The following is a 19,257-nucleotide window of genomic DNA, read 5'->3' as shown; positions in this document are numbered from 1 at the left end:
AATCAACAGAGAACGTTGACAGTGGTGCATCAACAAATAGTGATTGGTTACAATGAGGAACGAGGCCGAACAAGAGCAGCACAGGGCATTGAGAATAGTGTTCTTCCAGGGAACAGATCCGTCTGAGGGAGAGTCATTGAGGAGTCTCGTAACTGTGGGAAGAATCTGTTCCTTTGTCTGGATGTGTGGGTCTACAGACGTCTATATCTTCTGCCTGATGGAAGGAGCTGGAAGAAGGCAATGCCTGGGTGGGAGGGGTTTCTGATAATGCTGTCTGCCTTTCTGAGGCAACAGGGGGTGTAGGGCAGTACGGTAGCTTGTGGATAGCACAATGGATTCACAGCACTAGGGTCCCAGGTTCGATTCCGGCTTGGATCACTGTCTGTGCGGAGTCTGCACATCCTCCCCGTGTGTGCGTGGGTTTCCTCCGGGTGCTCCGGTTTCCTCCCACAGTCCAAAGATGTGCAGGTTAGGTGGATTGGCCATGAGAAATTGCCCTTAGTGTCCAAAATTGTCCTTAGTGTTGGGTGGGGTTACTGGGTTATTGGGATAGGGTGGAGGTGTTGAACTTGGGTAGGGTGCTCTTTCCAAGAGCCGGTGCAGACTCGATGGGCCGAATGGCCTCCTTCTGCACTGTAAATTCTAAATACAGAATCAATGGGAGGATGGCAAGCTTGTGTGATGCGTTGGGCTGAGTTCACCATACTCTAGCTTCTTGCGATCTTGGGCCGAGCAGTTGCCATACCAAGCTGTAATGCAGCCGGATAGGATGCATCTGTCAAGCTCTCAGGGCACTCTGATGTGCATTGAAGTCAAAAGCTATTTTAAAGTGTTGTTGTAAAGCACGGCAGTTAATTTGTGCAAAATAACCACATTCCCCAATCAGTAATGAGATTAATTAACAGTTGAACATTTGGATGTTGTTAAGGATTGAGGGACACGTGTTAGCCAGATCAGAGGACGTTTTCACCTGCTTTTCTTTGCACAGTATCAGTGGAGCTTTTGTGTCCATTTGAATAGGCAGATGACTTGGTTTAATGACTCATCTGAGATTGCTGACAATGAAGCACTCCCTCAGTACTGAACAGTAACATCAGACTCCATTAGATGGTCAGGTTGATGGGTTGAGCCGTAACCCCTTTTGGTCACGGCTGAAGATTCTCAGATAGTTTTGAGACCTTTTGGCAGTGTAGCCTAAAAATAGCAGCTTCTTCTGCTTAATTGTCTGGGACACTGGTAATTAATGTACTCCGTCACTGATATCATTCTTCATGACCTTCTGCTGTCATTTAATCTCAAGTATCCTTCAGAGCCCTCATTAATCACACACTTAATTTTTTCCCCCCTCTACTTAAGTGCGGAGCCAAGTCCCAGCTGCTCTGAACTTTAAATATATCCTAAGAATCAAAATTGGTTGGGTGAAATATCCCCATGCGTGAAGAAAATGCCTTCAAAATATTTTATTTTTCCCAATAGGACTGACACTAATTTCAGAGGGCAGTAAAGAGTCAAGTGTATGGTCAAACCATTAAAAATAGCTCCTATTTTAATCACCGAATGGTGTTGCAAATATGAACTCAAAATAACAAAGGAAATTAACACAATTTTACTATTGACTACATATTTTTAATATATACAATGGTGCATACAAAACAAAAAGAAAACCAGATAGTTGAATTTACTGCGCAAGTACAAGGTATTCTGGCAATATATTGATAGATCCCCATTAAGAGCAGATAGAGAATGTACTATGAAATGTTCCTCAGGAAGCTAAGGAAATTCGGCATGTTCACATTGACTCTCACTAACATTTACAGATGCACCATAGAAAGCATCCTATCTGGCTGCATCACAGCCTGGTATGGCAACTGCTCCGCCCAAGACCGTAAGAACTTTCAGAGCGTTGTGAACACTGTCCAGTCCATCACACAAATCTGCTTCCCATCCATTGACTCTGTCTACACCTCCCGCTGCCTGGGGAAAGCAGGCAACATAATCAAACACCCCTCTCATCCGGCTTACTCGCTCTTCCGACTTTTCCCATTGGGCAGGAGATACAAAAGTCTGAGAACACGCATGAACAGATTCAAAAACAGCTTCTTCCCCACTGCTACCAGACTCCTCATTTGGACTGATCTGATTAATACTACACTCCTGTATGCTTCACCTGATGCCTGTGTCTGTGTATTTATTTTTTTTATCATAGAATTTACAGTGCACAAGGAGGCCATTCGGCCCATCAGGTCTGCACTGGCTCTTGGATAGAGCACACTACCCAAGGTCAACACCTTCACCCTATCCCCATAACATCACCCAACACCAAGGGCAATTTTGGACACTATGGGCAATTTATCATGGCCAATCCACCTAACCTGCACATCTTGGACTGTGGGAGGAAACCGGAGCACCCGGGGGAAACCCACACACACACGAGGAGGATGTGCAGGCTCCACACAGACAGTGACCCAAGCCGGAATCGAACCTGGGACCCTGGAGCTGTGAAGCAATTGAGCTATTCACAATGCTACCATGCTACATTGAGTACCTTGTGTTTCCCTATTATGTATTTTCTTTTCATGTACGAAATGATCTGTTTGAGCTGCACACAGAAAAATACTTTTCACTGTACCTCGATACACGTGACAATAAACAAATCCAAATGCACCCAAATCCAAATGTTCATGACTATTTTTCATTCCTTTATCTATTCCATTGGCTAACTTATCCTGAATCTATCTCGGAAGACCATTCTTTAAATTGAACATAATTCAAATAAGTCAAGAGGTAAGAGAGAAACACGGTTATTGTACAGTTCCCATTCTCAGGGCATGTCAAGGTGATTTACAGCCAATGAAGTACTTTTGGAGTCTGAGCGTTGCTGTGATTTAAGAACAGTAAGAAGTCTTACAACACCAGGTTAAAGTCCAACATGTTTGTTTCAAACACTAGCTTTCAGTGCTCTGAAAGCTAGTGTTTGAAACAAACATATTTGACTTTAACCTGGTGTTGTAAGACTTCTTACTGTGCTCACCCCAGTCCAACGCCGGCATCTCCACATCGTGATTTAAGAAAGCCAGCAGATGATTTGCATGCTGTAAATTCCCAGAAACAGCAATGTGATAATGACTGGATAATCTGTTTGTTTTGTACCTGATGAGGGATAAATATTGACTACGACTTCAGAGATAACAACCTGCGTTTCTTCGTAATACTGCCATTTAAAAAAAATATATAAATTTAGAGTACCCACTTCTTTTTTTCCACTTAAGGCGTATTTAGTGTGGCCAGTCCACCTACCCTTCACACTCGTTGGAATTTAGAAGGATGAGGGGGGATCTTATAGAAACATTTAACATTATGAAGGGAATAGATAGGATAGATGCGGGCAGGTTGTTTCCACTGGCGGGTGAAAGTAGAACTAGGGGGCATAGCCTCAAAATAAGTGGAAGTAGATTTAGGACTGAGTTTAGGAGGAACTTCTTCACCCAAAGGGTTGTGAATCTATGGAATTCCTTGCCCAGTGAAGCAGTTGAGGCTCCTTCATTAAATGTTTTTAAGATAAAGATAGATAGTTTTTTGAAGAATAAAGGGATTAAGGGTTATGGTGTTCGGGCCGGAAAGTGGAGCTGAGTCCACAAAAGATCAGCCATGATCTCATTGAATGGCGGAGCAGGCTCGAGGGGCCAGATGGCCTACTCCTGCTCCTAGTTCTTATGTTCTTATCTTGTGGGTTGTGGGGGGTGAGAGCCACGCAGACATGGGGAAAATGTGCAAACTCGACAAGGACAGTGACAGTGACCGGGGCTGGGATCGAATCCGGGTCCTCGACACCATGAAGCAGCAGTGCTAACTACTGCGCCACTGTGCAGCCCCCATGTTTTTTTAACACACAGCAAAATTGCTGAAGGGGGCCGTAACTTAACACCGCATCTGAAAGACAGCACCTCTTGCAAAGCAGCACTCCAACTAGAGCATCAAGGCAAGGTTTCTCATGATCAAGTTGTTGGAATTTTCTGACTCAGATACGAGAGTTCTGTCAACTGAGACACAGTCAGTTGATGTAATCCCAGACATGTGTCATGCTGCACTGTATTCTGACATTTCAAATGCCTCCATTGTCCCAATCTCAATATCCTGCTCCTGCACTACAATTCACCCAGGGCCTGACCCTTCTCCAATTCTGGTCTCTTGCCTACAGCTGCCTCGGCCTTAAGTTTAGGATTCGCCCCTCTGAACCTCTCTAGTTCTCCTCTTCCTTAAACCCGACCTCTTTGCCCAAGCTTTCGGGCATCTGCCTCAATACCTCCTTGTGCTGTACATTTTGTCTGATAACCGCTCCTGTCAAATATCTTGGGACACATTACTCCATTACAGGTTCAAGATAAATGCAAGTTGTTGCTGTGAAAGGAACGCTCATAAGTGACACATATTGATTTGCCTTGCTCTTGTGCTTTGAGGCACATCGTCAAAAGTTGAAAAGTCCCCGCAGGAAATTATGGGTGTGAATCCAAATTCCACCACTCTTGATGCAATTTGTTTGGTGTCCCGTCCATCCTATTATATCTATCACCCTACATTGCATCTCTATTTCCCCATGCACTGTGTTATCTTTGAAAGGTGATGGCTAACGCTGTGCCCCACAGGCCCCACCAATCCATTCAGTACCATATCCAAGGGATCACTCGATTGGTCGAGCCATGGTGTTCCAGCTAACCAAGAGGGACCAAGGCCCAGCACCATCTCCGGCCACTAAGTAGTTTCCAGGAGTGGGAACTTTGGCTATTTTTCTCCAAACCCTGGGGAAAGTGAGACGTGCTGTCCAGCTCCAAACAGCACCAGAAGATTCAACAAACAACCGGTTTCAAATCTGGAATCCCCATATTTATTTTGTCAATGAAGTGAGTCAATGTAAATCGCAATTCAAGACTTTGATTCTCCCCCCACCCCCACCCCTCAGAAATATATGAATCATTGTGCAAAGTAGCTGTTACATGTCAAGTCTAGTATGGTCACAGTCCAGAAGGAGGCCATTCAGTCCATCGAGCCTATATCAGCTCTCCAGACAGCAACCCAGTCTGCCCTATTCCCCCGTTCTAGCCCGCAGCTCTACACATTTAATTCCCGTAACCGTCCAGTTTATTTTTGAAATCATTCATCATTTCTTCTTCCACTGTCCTGGTAGGCAGTCATATTCCCAGCATTACCACACACTGCACTCTTCCTCATATCTGCCTAATATCTCTTGCCCTAAGCCATAAATCTATGTCCCTATTTAAAAAACTTATTTGATGGGGTGTGGGTGTCGCTGGCAAGGCCAGAATTGGTTGTCCATCCCTAATTGCCCCTTGAATGGAATAGCTCGCTTGAGGCCATTCCAGAGGGCAGCTAAGAGTCAACCTGTGGGTCTGGAGTTGCAAGTCGGCCGGACTGGGTAAGGGACGGCAGATTTCCTCCCCTAATGGACATCATTGAACCAGACGTCTTTTTGCAACAATCGATAATAATTTCATGGTCATCATTGCTGAGGTTAGCTTTATATCCAGATTTATTCACTGAATTTAAATTTCTTCATCCTGGTACCAACAAGTGGACAGTTTTTTTTTGTCTACCTCATCTAAACTGTGCACCTCAATCAAATATAAATGGACACATATGTGAGATCTTCGATGTAAGTTGTGTTCCCTCTGCTTTAGTAAATGGCTTAAAGTTACTTACAGTGTATCCATCCTTTAAGTTAAGACACAGTCCCGAATTAAAGCAGTTGATGCTGAGGAGGTGACAGTAGTCGATTGCTGCCTCACAGTTTCTTCCAGTAAAACCCGGCGAGCATCTATGTGAAGATATCCGGACATTGGACAATCAGAGATGGAGGAAGAATCCATACCACTTACTCAGCTAACAGAAATGTAGTCCACAGTTGCTGACTTTCTCTAAACCATTCATCATCCCCACAGCACAAACACAAAACACCATTGATTTAGTATGAAAGAAATAACTCGCATTTATATCACAATCTCAAGATGCCCCAAAGCATTTGACATGCAATGAAGTGTTTCTTTTTGAAATGCAGTCCTCATGTAATGTCGGAAACAAGGCAATCCAAAATGAACACAGCAAGATCCCACAAGGACAATGAACCAGATCACCGGATACTTCGCTTTTAGAAGCATTTGAGGGATGCTACCGAGTAACCCCTGTTCTTCTTCAAATCCATCATTCAGCCTCAGTTACCATTTCATCTGAAAGACAGTGGCTGGGATTTTACGCCCGCATTTGACACAGATGCAGAAGGCAAATAATCATAAATAGAGTTTACAGTGCAGGAGGAGGCCATTCGGCCCATCAACTCTGCACCAACCTCCGGAAATAGCACCCCACATAAGCTCACACCTCCACCATGTCCCTGTAGCCCAGGAACCCCACCTAACCTTTTAGACACTAAGGGCAATTTAGCTTGGCTAATCCATCTAACCTGCACATCTTTGGATTGTGGGAGGAAACCAGCGCACCCGGAGGAAACCCACGCAGATACAGGGGGTAAGTGCAGACTTCAGAGGCCGGAATTGAACCCAGAACCCTGGATCTGTGAGGTAGCAATGCTAACCATTGTGGCATAGTGGGCGCAAAATCCCGTAAGAGACCAAAAGTGAGAAGCGCACCGGCAAGATCTCGTGGTGCAATCGCCCCCGCCCCTCTCATGATTGACATAATGGGGAGCCCACCCAGGAAGTTCGGGAACCTCATTTAAATACATTACCATCTTATCAGCGGGCTTCCCCACTGTATCATCCTCGCACATTTCCCCATCACTGATCACATCTTGTCACATCGGCAAAGTTTACAACAGGTCTGGAGCAAGGTGAACTAGGTCATGCTGGGGGCAGATAGGTACGTGCACAGGTAAGTACAGTCCCGAGGGGAAAGGGTGACATGGCACTGCCTTCTGGTACTGCAAAGGGGCAGTGCCAAGGAGCAGGGTCAATGGATGGCGGTTTCCTCTGGGGAGCTCCAAGGGGCATCTCCTGTTTGCATGAGGGGGGTGTGGCGGAAGTCCCCATGTGAGATGTTGAGGGGGGGGGGGAGGGGGTTAGAGAGTGAGATTGGAGAAGGACACGCCTCCAGGATTTCCTCTTCTAAGTGTTGGACAATAGGGTGAGAAAAGCTGGCTGTTCAGTCAGCATACAGTCTACTGGTTCTCGTACCTGGTCCAGCACTTAGAAGAAAAATAAGAACCTTGCACCCTGAACCTTTGGCAGTACAGCACTCCTTCAGCTCTGAGCTGGAGTGTCCATAAGACCATAAGACATAGGAGTGGAAGTAAGGCCATTCGGCCCATCGAGTCCACTCCGCCATTCAATCATGGCTGATGGGCATTTCAACTCCACCTACCAGCATTCTCCCCGTAGCCCTTAATTCCTCGCGACATCAAGAATTTATCTATCTCTGCCTTGAAGCCATTTAGCGTCCCGGCCTCCACTGCACTCCGCGGCAATGAATTCCACAGGCCCACCACTCTCTGGCTGAAGAAATGTCTCCGCATTTCTGTTCTGAATTTAGCCCCTCTAATTCTAAGGCTGTGTCCACGGGTCCTCGTCTCCTCGCCTAACGGAAACAGTTTCTTTGCGTCCATCCTTTCTAAGCCATGTATTATCTTGTAAGTTTCTATTAGATCTCCCCTTAACCTTCTAAACTCCAATGAATACACTCCCAGGATCCTCAGCCGTTCATCATATGTCAGGCTAGGCTTTGTCCAGATGAAGTGTAGGTGGCTTGAAGCCGCAACCTACTGACTCAAAGGCGAGTATGCTTCCATGGAGGTACAGCTGTGAAGCACTCTGACACTTCCAACCACATACTGCTCCCAGGACACACGTGCTCCTTATTTTCAATAGAGAGAGCAGTGTAACTACAGTAAAACACAGATGAATCCGGGGCAGCACGGTGGCACAGTGGGTTAGCCCTCATGCCTCACGGCGCCGAGGTCCCAGCTTCGATCCCAGTTCTGGGTCACTGTCCGTGTGGAGTTTGCACATTCTCCCCGTGTTTGCGTGGGTTTCGCTCACACAACCCAAAGATGTGCAGGTTAGGTGGATTGGCCACGCTAAATTGCCTCTTAATTGGAAAAAAATAATTGGGTACTCGAACTTTATTTAAAAAATCAAAAATAACAAAGATGAACTCACACTCAGACATATAATTGTGTTTATTCCACAATCTCCATTTATATTGCTGAGTTGTTGACATTTACATACACAACATTTATATAGGGCTGAACCTTCCCCAGTATTTCTAATCAATGGATGCACATCTATTGATAGAACACACATGTAGCGATTTTTGCCACTTTCAGTGTTGATCAGCAAGAATCCAGCCAAAAAAATAAAACAGACTGGTTTCTGGCTCAGTAATAGGGAACAGGGATTGTGTCAATTATTTTCATATTGACAGTGCTTTTGTTGGCAAATATATCCAGAGAGATATAATTTTGAACATCTGTACTTCTGAAGCCAGCTTAACCTCGAGTCTGATGTCGCTCACAAATAAACTTGGCGCGTAGTTTTACAGGCTAAATTATTGTGTTGTTGGGTTGGAGTCGCTTCAATAAAATCTCCAAGTCTGTTAGCGGCAAAACACGCTAACTTTATTATAACACATTTATAGTTATGAGAACAGGCCTTGCACTCGTTTCTGATCAGGCTGAAGCTTCAAGTGTTTGTCATTTTTGTTCCATGGCATCACCAGGCTGTTACAGTTAACCCTTGATGGGACTTTGCCCAACATACTCCATTCGACTACATGTTCCCCCTGCTCCCCACCACCAGCACCATCCCGGCCAAGTCTCTGTTCGGAATTCAATGTTCTCCAACGTTCTTGGAAACCCAATGCTTCAGTCTTCATATCATTCTGAACATTGCAGTGTGTTGTAGACCCACAGGAGCTGTCGATTCATTCTCACTCCACGTTCTCTTCCAATCTCTCTCTCTCGTGTTCTCTTTCAACGATAAATGTCGGGGTGCCTTCATCTATCTACCATACAGAATTTTCCTCAGGATTGAACTGAATTCAAAATAGTAGACAGATCAGAATCACCTGCTTCAGTGTCTTCCTTCATTTGCAATGATTGGGACCTCCCAGGTCTATGTTTTTCGCATGATGTGGAGATGCCGGCATTGGACTGGGGTGAGCACAGTAAGAAGCCTTACAACACCAGGTTAAAGTCCAACAGGTTTGTTTCAAACACGAGCTTTCGGAGCACTACTCCATTCACCTGAGGAAGGAGCAGTGCTCCGAAAGCTCGTGTTTGAAACAAACCTGTTGGACTTTAACCTGGTGTTGTAAGACTTCTTAATGTTTTTCGCACTGGGAGGGCGATTCTTTCGGGTCGCTAGCCCCAGTCAGGAATCGCGGTGACTGTTCGACTCAGCCGTGAGGGCCAAATCGCGTCTCTCGCCGGGCATCAAACGTGTAATGAGTCTCCCAGCCCACTCCCCTGGCTCCAATCAGGTTCTCACCCAGAACGGGCAAGGGCATGCTAACTACTCATTTAAATACATTTTAATCTAATTACCAAGTGTGAGGCTGAAATTTCCTGCCTCCCAGTATGCTTCCCACCTCCCAGCGCAAAGGCCAGTGGCAATTGGTGCCAGTCCTCACAAACGGGGAACTGACACTTGGATTCCCAGGGTTGGGGGTGGCAAGGAGGTAGTTACTGTGACCATGGGCTCTCAGCCACTGCCAGGCTGCTGACTGAGGGTCACTCAAGGGGCCTGGGGGTTCGGGTACATGGGCAAGGGTGAAGGGTTAGATGTCAGGACTCTCACCTGGGATAGGGGTCATGTGGCAAGTCTTCCCTCTGGTATCTTAGAAAATCATTAAACTGACTTTCAACATGTCACAAATGTAATTAAACATCTTCCCTTTGATGTGTTGGCAAGCTTTGACATGCTTATTCCAGTCAATTTCATTCACATTTAAATTTTTCAAGCCTCAGGGCAGACGGAGAAGCCTAAAAGATTTTAACTGCATTGTTTACATTCAATTTCACGGTCCTCTACCTTTTACAAGCCTCTTGATTGACAGGTCCAGGCTATTTCAAGGGAGGGTTTGCATTGTTTGTTTTTATAGCTCTTCACAGTCCATTATCTCTGAACGGTGTCTTCCTTTGAGCAGGTTTCCTTTCTAACCACAGTTTTCTCAAAAGACGCCAATTCTTATCTCTGGAGAGCTTCCGAGAAAGTCCCTGAAGGCCTGGAGGGATGTACTGGGGGAAGGGGGCGGGGCAGCCTGAATGCAGGACCCTGAAAGTTAGGGCATTTAACGAATTTTAGGAATGGGCCTTTTTGGGGAGGTGTAGCCAGTGAGCTGGGGAGAGGGGGTTTGCCAGTGATTGGGGTGGGGGGGCTTACCAATGATTGGGGTGGCCTGTCAGAGATTGATTGTGTGGGCCCAGCATCGATTGAAGGAGGCTTGCCAGGAATTATGCCCCGGCATGGGAGGAGGGGGGGCTGGCATGAATTTCTGAGATGGAGATGTCCTTTAAAAACAACACCCTGCTATCTGAGGAGTGGGACGGTCAGCTCGTATAAGCCCTGCCCCTTTCAAGGCTGGCACAAAACACGGCCCTCTTCAATGGGTGCAATGGAATACTCTCCACTTGCCTGGATGGTGCAGCTTCAACAACACTCAAGAAGCCCAACACCATCCAGGACAAAGCAGCCACTTGATTGCTCCTCATCCACAATCATTCAAACCTCCACCACCGATGAACAGTGGCAACTATGTGTACCATCTACAAGATGCACTGCAGTAACTCACCAAGATTCCTTCCAAACCCACAACCACTACCATCTAGAAGGACAAGAGCAGCCGATACCTGGGAACCCCACCACCTGGAGGTTCCCCTCCAAATCACTCACCACCTTGACTTACATTCGCTGGGGCAAAAACCTGGAACTCCCTCCCTAACTGCACAGTGGGTATACCTACACCTCAAGGATTGCAGCAGTTCAAGAAGGCAACTCATGGGGGCTTCCGGTGGCGGCTATGAGGGAGTAGGTCGCACATTTGGGGCCTCACGGTAGCATGGTGGTTAGCATCAATGCTTCACAGCTCCAGGGTCCCAGGTTCGATTCCCGGCTGGGTCACTGTCTGTGTGGAGTCTGCACGTCCTCCCCGTGTGTGCGTGGGTTTCCTCCGGGTGCTCCGGTTTCCTCCCACAGTCCAAAGATGTGCAGGTTAGGTGGATTGGCCATGCTAAATTGCCCGTAGTTAAGGTTAATGGGGGGATTGTTGGGTTACGGGTATACGGGTTACGTGGGTTTAAGTAGGGTGATCATTGCTCGGCACAACATTGAGGGCCGAAGGGCCTGTTCTGTGCTGTACTGTTCTATGTTCTATGTTCTATTTGGTGGCTTCCGTCTCAGGCGGACTTTTGGACCTTTTCCCCCAACCTTTTTGCGCTTTTGAGCGCGGAACTGGAAAGCAATAGTACTCAGGCACAGGATCTATACAGAATTGTATGGACCTAAGAAACCGGAAGGACCATAAAAGCAGAAGAAATGGTTGAATAAGGGCACAGTGGAGGCTGTGAGAGGCACATGGCTGGTGTTCAGAGCAAGGAGCCGACAGCCCAGCCCACAATGGAGCAGCTGCTGCAGACTATGCAGGAGGGCTTTTTGGCTTTGAAGCGTGACAACTTGGAGCCGCTACAGAAGTCGATTCACCGGATGGAAAAAAGGCTGGATGATCAGGCTGAGAAGCTCCAGCTTGGAGAAGTCGGTGGAGGAGCAGGCTGACTTTCAAACGGTGGCAGATGTGGAAATTCGGAGGTTGAGGGACCAGCAAAAAGTGCTTCTGGAAAGTCCAGAAAGTATATCTGGACAACAGATCTCGTCGGCAGAACATGAGAATCATGGGCCTCCCGGAGGGGGCAGAGGGGCCGGACGCTGCCGCGTTTGTGGAGGGTATGTTTCAGAAGTTGCTGGGGAACAAGGTGTTCCCGCGCCCGCCGGTGGTGGACAGGGCACACAGAGTGCAGGTGAGGCAGCCGCGACAAGGGGGTCCCCCACGAGCGAGGGTGGTACGCTTTCACAGGTACCTGGAAAAGGAACGGGTGCTGCGATGGGCAAAGAGCACACAAAGCTGCACGTGGGACAATACCACCCTGTGTGTTTACCAAGATTTGAGCGCTGAGGGGGCCAGGAGGAGGAGAGGCTACAGGCAGGTGAAGGAGATACTGTATAAAAACAAGGTTAAATTCGGGCTGCTTTTTCCGACTCTGGGTTACATACGAGGGTCAGCACCACTATTTTGAGCAACCCGAAGGGGCGATGGACTTCGTTAAGAAGCAAGGGCCGGCCCTGAGCTGAGGATGTTTGAACTCATGTTAGAGCTTTTAAGTATATGTGATGTCTCTCCCATTTTGAAAATTGCCTGTATGTTTGGGTCCGTTTTTGTCGTTTCTTTACGTGCTTTTTGCATGGTTTATCTGAATGTTTCCTTTTTGGGCTCTTTGATTAGTTGGAGCTTGGCTGGGGGGAAAATAATGAAGAAAACAGTTAAAAGGGTTCGGTTAAAATGGATGCTTCAGGGGAACTTTGTGCAATCTGTGTCTGTATGGGAAGGTCTGAGAGTGCCTATTACTTCTTGTCTCTTTCTTTTTTTTTGTCTTGTTTAACTTGAATTGTGCTATTGTGGGGGCTGTTTATGACTTATATAGAGTGTTTGCTTAAGAAGGGCTGATCTGGGGAAGAGGTATGGAGGGGTCGGGGTCGGGGTGACTGGGAACAATGGATGGGAGACGCGCTGGCGCCGAGGCTGGGAGCCCCAGGCTAGCTGAGTGGGGCTAGTCAACGGAAGCCAAGGTGGGGTGTGTGCATATAGTTAGATTAGAGCAAGGGTTAGATGATAGGATAGTGTTGCTGGGGGGGGGGGGGGGGGGGGGGGGGGGAGTCGTTCTGCTGACGGGGATGGAAACTGGGCATGGCAACAGTGAGGAGGTCATTGGTGGAGTCGGTCAGGAGGCGGCCCAGATGAAGCGTGACACATGGCTGGGGGACTGGCCAAGGAAAGGGGATGGCTGATCGGCAAAGAGGGGGGGGGGGCGAAGTGCCCCCCAATCAGGCTGATCACCTGTATGTTAGAGGGTTAAACGAGCCAGTGAAGAGGGCGCGTGTGTTTGCACAGCTGTGGGTTCTGAAGGCGGACAGAGTCATGCTGCAGGAGATGCACCTGAAAGTGGCAGACCAGGTTAGGTTAAGGAAGGGCTGGGTCAGTCAGGTCTTTCATTCGGGGCTTGATTCTAAGACAATGGGTTTGCGATCCTGATTAATAAAAGGGTACAATTTGAGGCGGAGGGCACAGTCGTGGATGGGGGTGGCAGGTTTGTTATGGTGAGGGGTAAGCTCGAAGGGATGAGAGTAGTCCTGGTCAGTGTGTATGCCCCTAATTGGGACGATGTGGATTTTATTAGGAGGATGCTCGGGAAGACTTGGACTCGCGTAAGTTGATCATGGGCGGGGGCTTTAATACAGTCCTGGACCCGAGCCTGGACCGGTTATGTTCAAAAACGTGCAGATTGCCAGCGATGGCAAAGGAACCGAGAGGGTTCATGGAGCAAATGGGGGGAGCAGATCCGTGGAGATTTAGCCAGTCGACGGCGAGGGAGTTCTCGTACTACTCCCACATCCACACGATGTATTCCCGAATTGACTACTTTGTGGTGAGTAGGGACCTGCTGGCCGGAATGGTGGGGGAAGAACATTCGGCAATTGCCATATCGGACCATGCTCCGCACTGGGTAGACAGTTTTGTAAGGACAGCTTTCAGCGCCCACCATGGAGGCTGGAAGTTGGATTACTCGCGGATGAGGCGGTGTGTGAAAGGCTGAGGAAATGCATGCAGAATTACTGCTGGTGAACGATACTGGAGAAGTCTCAGCAGGGGTGCTCTGGGAGGCGCTGAAGGCAATGGTGAGAGGGGAACTGATTTCATTCCAGGCGCACAGGGACAGGACAGGCGGGGCAGAGATGGACCGACTGATTAAGGAAATTCTACGGACGGACAGGAGTTACGCGGAATCCCCGAGGCCAGAGTTACCCAGGAAACGACAGAGGCTGCAGGCCGAGTTTGGGGTGCTGACTACAGGCAAGGCTGTAGAGCAGTTTAGAAAGGTAAAGGGCGCGATTTATGAGCATGGGGAGAAGTCCAGTAAAATGCTTGCGCAACAACTAAGGAAGAGGGAAGCGGCTAGGGAAATAGTAGTGGATGGGGAAGGTAATCTAGTGGGTGATCCAGCAGGGCTGAGTAAGGTCTTTAGGTACTTTTATAGGAAGCCCCTACGTTAATCAAAGAGATTGACCTTCGGAACCCCCCGGGGGACCGGGAGGGGGGGGGGGGGGGGGGGAGGAGATGAGGCGATTCCTGGACGGACTGACCTTCCCAAGAGTGGGGAGGGGTTTGGTGGACGGAGTGGGGGCCTTGGTCAGGATCAAAGAGGTATTGGGGAGTCTGAAGGTCATGCAGTTGGGTAAAGCCCGGGGCCGGATGGGTATCCGGTGGAGTTTTACAAAACATTTGCCAGGATAGTGGGGCCGGTGCTGGTCAGGGTCTTTAACGAGGCAAGAGAGAGGGAGTTTACCCCCCCCCCCCCAACTATGTCGCAGGCCACCATCTCACTTATTCTGAAACGGGATAAGGGCCCGGAGGCTTGTGGGTCATACAGGCCGATCTCTTTGATTAACGTAGACACCAAGTTACTGGCCAAGATCTTGCCGACCAGAATTGTGGACTGTGTACCGGATGTAATTGTGGAGGACCAAACCAGGTTTGTAAAGGGGAGGCAGCTGGTGGCCAACATAAGAAGGCTGCTCAACAGGATTATGATGCCCCCGGAGAGTAAGGAGGTAGAGTTAGTGGTAGCCATGGATGCTGAAAAGGCTTTTGACCGGGTCGAGTGGGATTATCTGTGGGAGGTACTAGGACGGTTCGGGGCGAGGTTCATCGACTGGGTTAGGCTATTATATCAGGTCCCGGAGGCGAGTGTAAAGGCGAACAGGATGACATCGGACTACATTAGACTGCACCGTGGGACAAAACAGGGCTGCCCTCTCTCCCCTCTGCTGTTGGTACTGGCCATAGAGCCGCTGGCAATTGCATTGAGAGCTTCTAAGAGCTGGAAAGGGGTGGTCCGGGGGGGGGAATGGAACATAAGAGTCTCGTTATATGCAGATGATCTGCTGTTACATATAATCGGACCCAATGATGGGGATGGACGGTATTATGGAAATCCTGAGAGAATTTGGCTGGTTCTCAGGATATAAATTGAACATGGCTAAGAGCGAGATGTTCGTAATTCAGGCGACGGGGCAGGAGAGTGGGCTGAAGGGGTTGCTGTTCAGGCTAGTGGGGGAGATTTTCCAATATTTGGTGATTCAGATGGCACGGGACTGGGGCAAGTTGCATAAACTTAACCTGTCCCGACTGGTGGAACGAGTGAGGGAGGAGGTCCGGAGGTGGGATGCGCTCCCGCTGTCATTGGTGGGGAGGGTTCAGACTGTTAAGATGACGATTCTCCCGCGGTTCTTGTTTGTTTTAAAGTGTCTCCCCATCTTTATCCCACGGTCCTTCTTTAAGAGGCTGAATAAAATTATTCTGGGATTTGTATTGGCAGGGAGGTCCCCGCGGGTGAAGAGGGTGATGCTTGAAAGGAACAGAGGAGAAGGGGGGCTGGCATTGCCGAACTTCAGCAACTATTACTGGGCGGCCAACATAGCGATGATAAGGGAATGGATGGTGGGCATGGGGTCGGTTTGGGAGCGGGTGGAGGATGCTTCGTGCAGGGGCACTTGCTTAGCAGCCCTGGTCACGGTGCCTCTGCTGCTTCTGCCAGCACGGTACTCCACCAGCCCGATCGTGGTGGCGGCTCTTTGGATCTGGGGCCAGTGGAGGAGGCATGTAGAGGAGGTAAGAGCATCAGTGTGGACCCCAATCTGCGGCAACTGCCGATTTGCCCCGGGGAACATGGACGGTGGGTGTCGACTGTGGAGGAGGATGGGGATTGTGAGGATGGGGGATATGTTCCTGGAAGGGAGCTTTCCGAGCATGAGGGCGCTGGAGGAGTGGTTTGGGCTGGCGAGAGGGAACGACTTTAGATACTTGCAGGTGCGGGATTTTGTCCGCAGACAGGTGCTGTCCTTCCCACATCTCCCACCGAAGGGGAGGCAGGACAGGGTAGTTTCTCGGGGAGAGGTGGGAGAGGGTAAAGTCTCAGATGTCTAGTAGTAACTAATGGGAGCTGAGGATACGCAGACTAAGGACCTGAAGCTTAAGTGGGAAGAGGAGGTCTGGGGGAGATGGAGGACGGTATTTGGGCAGAAGCCCTGAGCAGAGTGAACACGACCGCAACATGCACCAGGCTCAGCCTGATCCAGTTTTAAGGTCGTGCATCGGTATCGGATGAGCAGATTCTTCGGGCTGGAGGACAAGTGTGCTAGATGCGCCGGAGAGCGGGCTAACCATGTACACATGTTCTGGTCGTGCCCTAAACTCAGGGGGTATTGGCAGGGATTCGCAGATGTCATGTCCCGGGTATTGAAAACTGGAGTGGTAGACCCAAGAGTCCAGGAAGAGAGAGGCCGACATTCTGGCCTTTGCTTCCCTGGTAGCCTGGCAACTAATATTGTTAGCATGGAGGGACTCAAAGTCCCCGAGGGCTGAGGTATGGCTATCGGACATGGCAAGCTTTCTTGGCCTGGAGAAAGTCAAGTTCGCCTTGAGAGGTTTGCTACTAGGGTTCACCCGAAGGTGGCAGCCATTTATTGACTTCTTCGCAGAGGAGTAAGCATCGGGGGGGGGGGGGGGGGGGGGGGGGCTAGGGTAGAGTAGTAGAGGGATATTGAGGGAGGTTTGTGCGTGAACAAAGCCGTGTCTTGACTTCTTTTTTTGTACTGTACAATGTCACTTTTACTATATGCCTAAAATATCTCAATAAAACTTTGTTTAAAAAAAAGGTAATTCACCACAACCTTCTGAAGGGCAACTAGGGATGGGCAAGAAATGCTGACCCAACAGCGAAGCCCAGATCCCATAACTGAATTAAAAAACACACTTGGGAGAACCGAGGCCATTGTTGTTCAATTACAATCAAAGCTCTTCAGTTTCTTCTTACTGAACTCGTCATAAAAGAAAGATGACATTTGTGGTTCTTTGATTGCTGTTTGTGAATTGAACATGTGATACATTTGGAAATCACTCATTCCAATGACTTCCAGAGACACGGCCACTAAACCGAATAGTATGCTCTGGCTCTTCATTTGGAAATAACCAAATGACTTGAATGTAGGTGTTGTTAGAGCTAAAGTCACCAGTGCTATTGGGTTACTATTCTATCATCATGTACCAGCAAATCATTGATCACTGTCAGGTGTACATGCTGCGCGAATATGGTCTCAAGGTGTTATATATGTTGGCCATCCCCTTTAAAAAATCTCCTTGCAACACGCATCAGATTTTTGAGCCTCTGATTTCATTGGACCTTTGTGTAATTTCTGTTAATGTGTGCACTGGCATTAGCCAACTCCTCAACTTGTTGCACAAATTTAATTGAGTTTTTCTGCATTCTCTGCTTCAATGCATAGCAGTGTATTTTCACATTTTGCTGTTTCCCTTAAACATATTCCGTATGAGTATCAAACCTCATCAATTTTAATTTATACTTTTGAAGTCTTGATGACATTGCTGCAATCTCTTTCGGATTCACGGTGACTGAAGGTTTCTGGTCAGTTTTCATCGTAATGTGATAACCTAAAACATGAATGCAGTTTTTTTGCATGCCCACGCAGCTGCTAATGCTTCCTATAGAATTACCCCTCATGAGGGGCTGGACTCTCCGTTTCAGCGGTGCAGTGCTCCAGTGGAGCACATGTGGTCTTTTACAACCAAAGAATCTGCTTGTAACCCTCGCCGATTCTGGGACCGGTGAAACTCCCGGTTCCCGTGCCGAAAACAGACAGAGAATGGCCGGGTCCCTGGCCCTGCATGCGCACGGCTGACATCCTACAGCGGTTGCGTTGTACAAAAATGACGCCAGCCGTGCGTGGACGCGACCTGCCATCCGCGAACCCACAGCCCACCCCTGTCCTCGCAAAAGCTCCCACCGGCCAGCAACACAGTTCTCGGCTGAGTGTGGTGCTGCAGGACTCAATCTGCAGCCGCCACACCAGGTTCCCACATGGCTGAGACGACACGAGTCATGTGCCATCAGGAACTCGGCCCATTGTGGGAGGGCTGGCTGATGACGCCGTTGTAACGGCACGCGGGTGCGACACAATGACGCCATTTCCAAAGGGGCGGAGCATGGCTGACCGGCGTCAAACCGGCGCCAGCCCTGATTTGGCGTTAGAATCGATTCTCTGCCCAATCGCCGATTACGATATCAGTGCTGGGCACAGAGAATCCCGTCCTTTGTCTCTGTACCTGTTCCTGATTGCAGAATAGAATTGTTGCAGTGCTGAAGGAGACCATTCAGTCCATTGAGTTTGCACTGACACTCTGAAAGAACACCCTACCCCGCCCTTTCCACATAACCCCACACATTGAATATAGCCAATTCACCTAACCTGCCCACCTTTGGACTGTGGGAGGAAACCAGAGCACCCGGAGGAAACCCACGCACACACGGGGAGAGCGTGCAGACTCCGCACAGACAGACCCCCAAGGCTAAAATTGAACCCGGGACCCTGGCTATTGCAGGTAGCGATGCTACCATGCGTCACCATACCGCCCCAAATGTGAAGCACATTAGACTGGTCTGTATTTTTCATCTCCTCGTACCCAACCGGTACTTTCCCCTATCCTGCAGACAATTTTTCCGCTGCAATGATTGTAGACAACTTTAAGCAAAAATCATAAAATCCTACAGTGCAGAAGGAGGCCATTCAGCATATCGAGTCTGCACCAACTCTCTGAAAGAGTACCCCACCCAAGCTCACTGCTCCGCCCTAACTCAAGAACTCCTTAACCTAACCTACACATTTTTTTGTTGGACATTCAGGGACAATTTAGCATGGCCAAACCACCTCTTTGGACTGAGGGAGGAAACTGGAGGACCCGGAGGAAACCCATGCAGACACGGGGAGAATATGCAAACTGCACACACTCACCCAATTGAACTCAGGTCCTTGGAACTGTGAGTGCAGCAGAGTTACCACTGTGCCACCTCCTTGGATTGTAATGTGCTGATGTCTCTGACAGCATCAA

The 19,257-nt window shown here is 48.6% G+C and overlaps 1 protein-coding gene across 18 annotated transcripts in view; it reads right to left on the bottom strand.

Annotated features, from left to right (window-relative positions):
* Positions 1-19,257, bottom strand: part of eys (eyes shut homolog) — a 3,376,609-nt gene that overhangs the window by 2,227,659 nt on the left and 1,129,693 nt on the right. For all 18 annotated transcript variants that reach the window (XM_038800705.1, XM_038800706.1, XM_038800712.1 and 15 more), the window contains one exon: positions 5,716-5,830. In XM_038800705.1, the coding sequence (XP_038656633.1) occupies positions 5,716-5,830 (115 nt within the window). The remainder of the gene's footprint in view (positions 1-5,715; positions 5,831-19,257) is intronic.

The sequence above is a fragment of the Scyliorhinus canicula genome, chromosome 6, assembly GCF_902713615.1.
Source record: "Scyliorhinus canicula chromosome 6, sScyCan1.1, whole genome shotgun sequence".
Classification (NCBI taxonomy): domain Eukaryota; kingdom Metazoa; phylum Chordata; class Chondrichthyes; order Carcharhiniformes; family Scyliorhinidae; genus Scyliorhinus; species Scyliorhinus canicula.
This window is presented reverse-complemented; position numbering and strand designations above follow the sequence as displayed.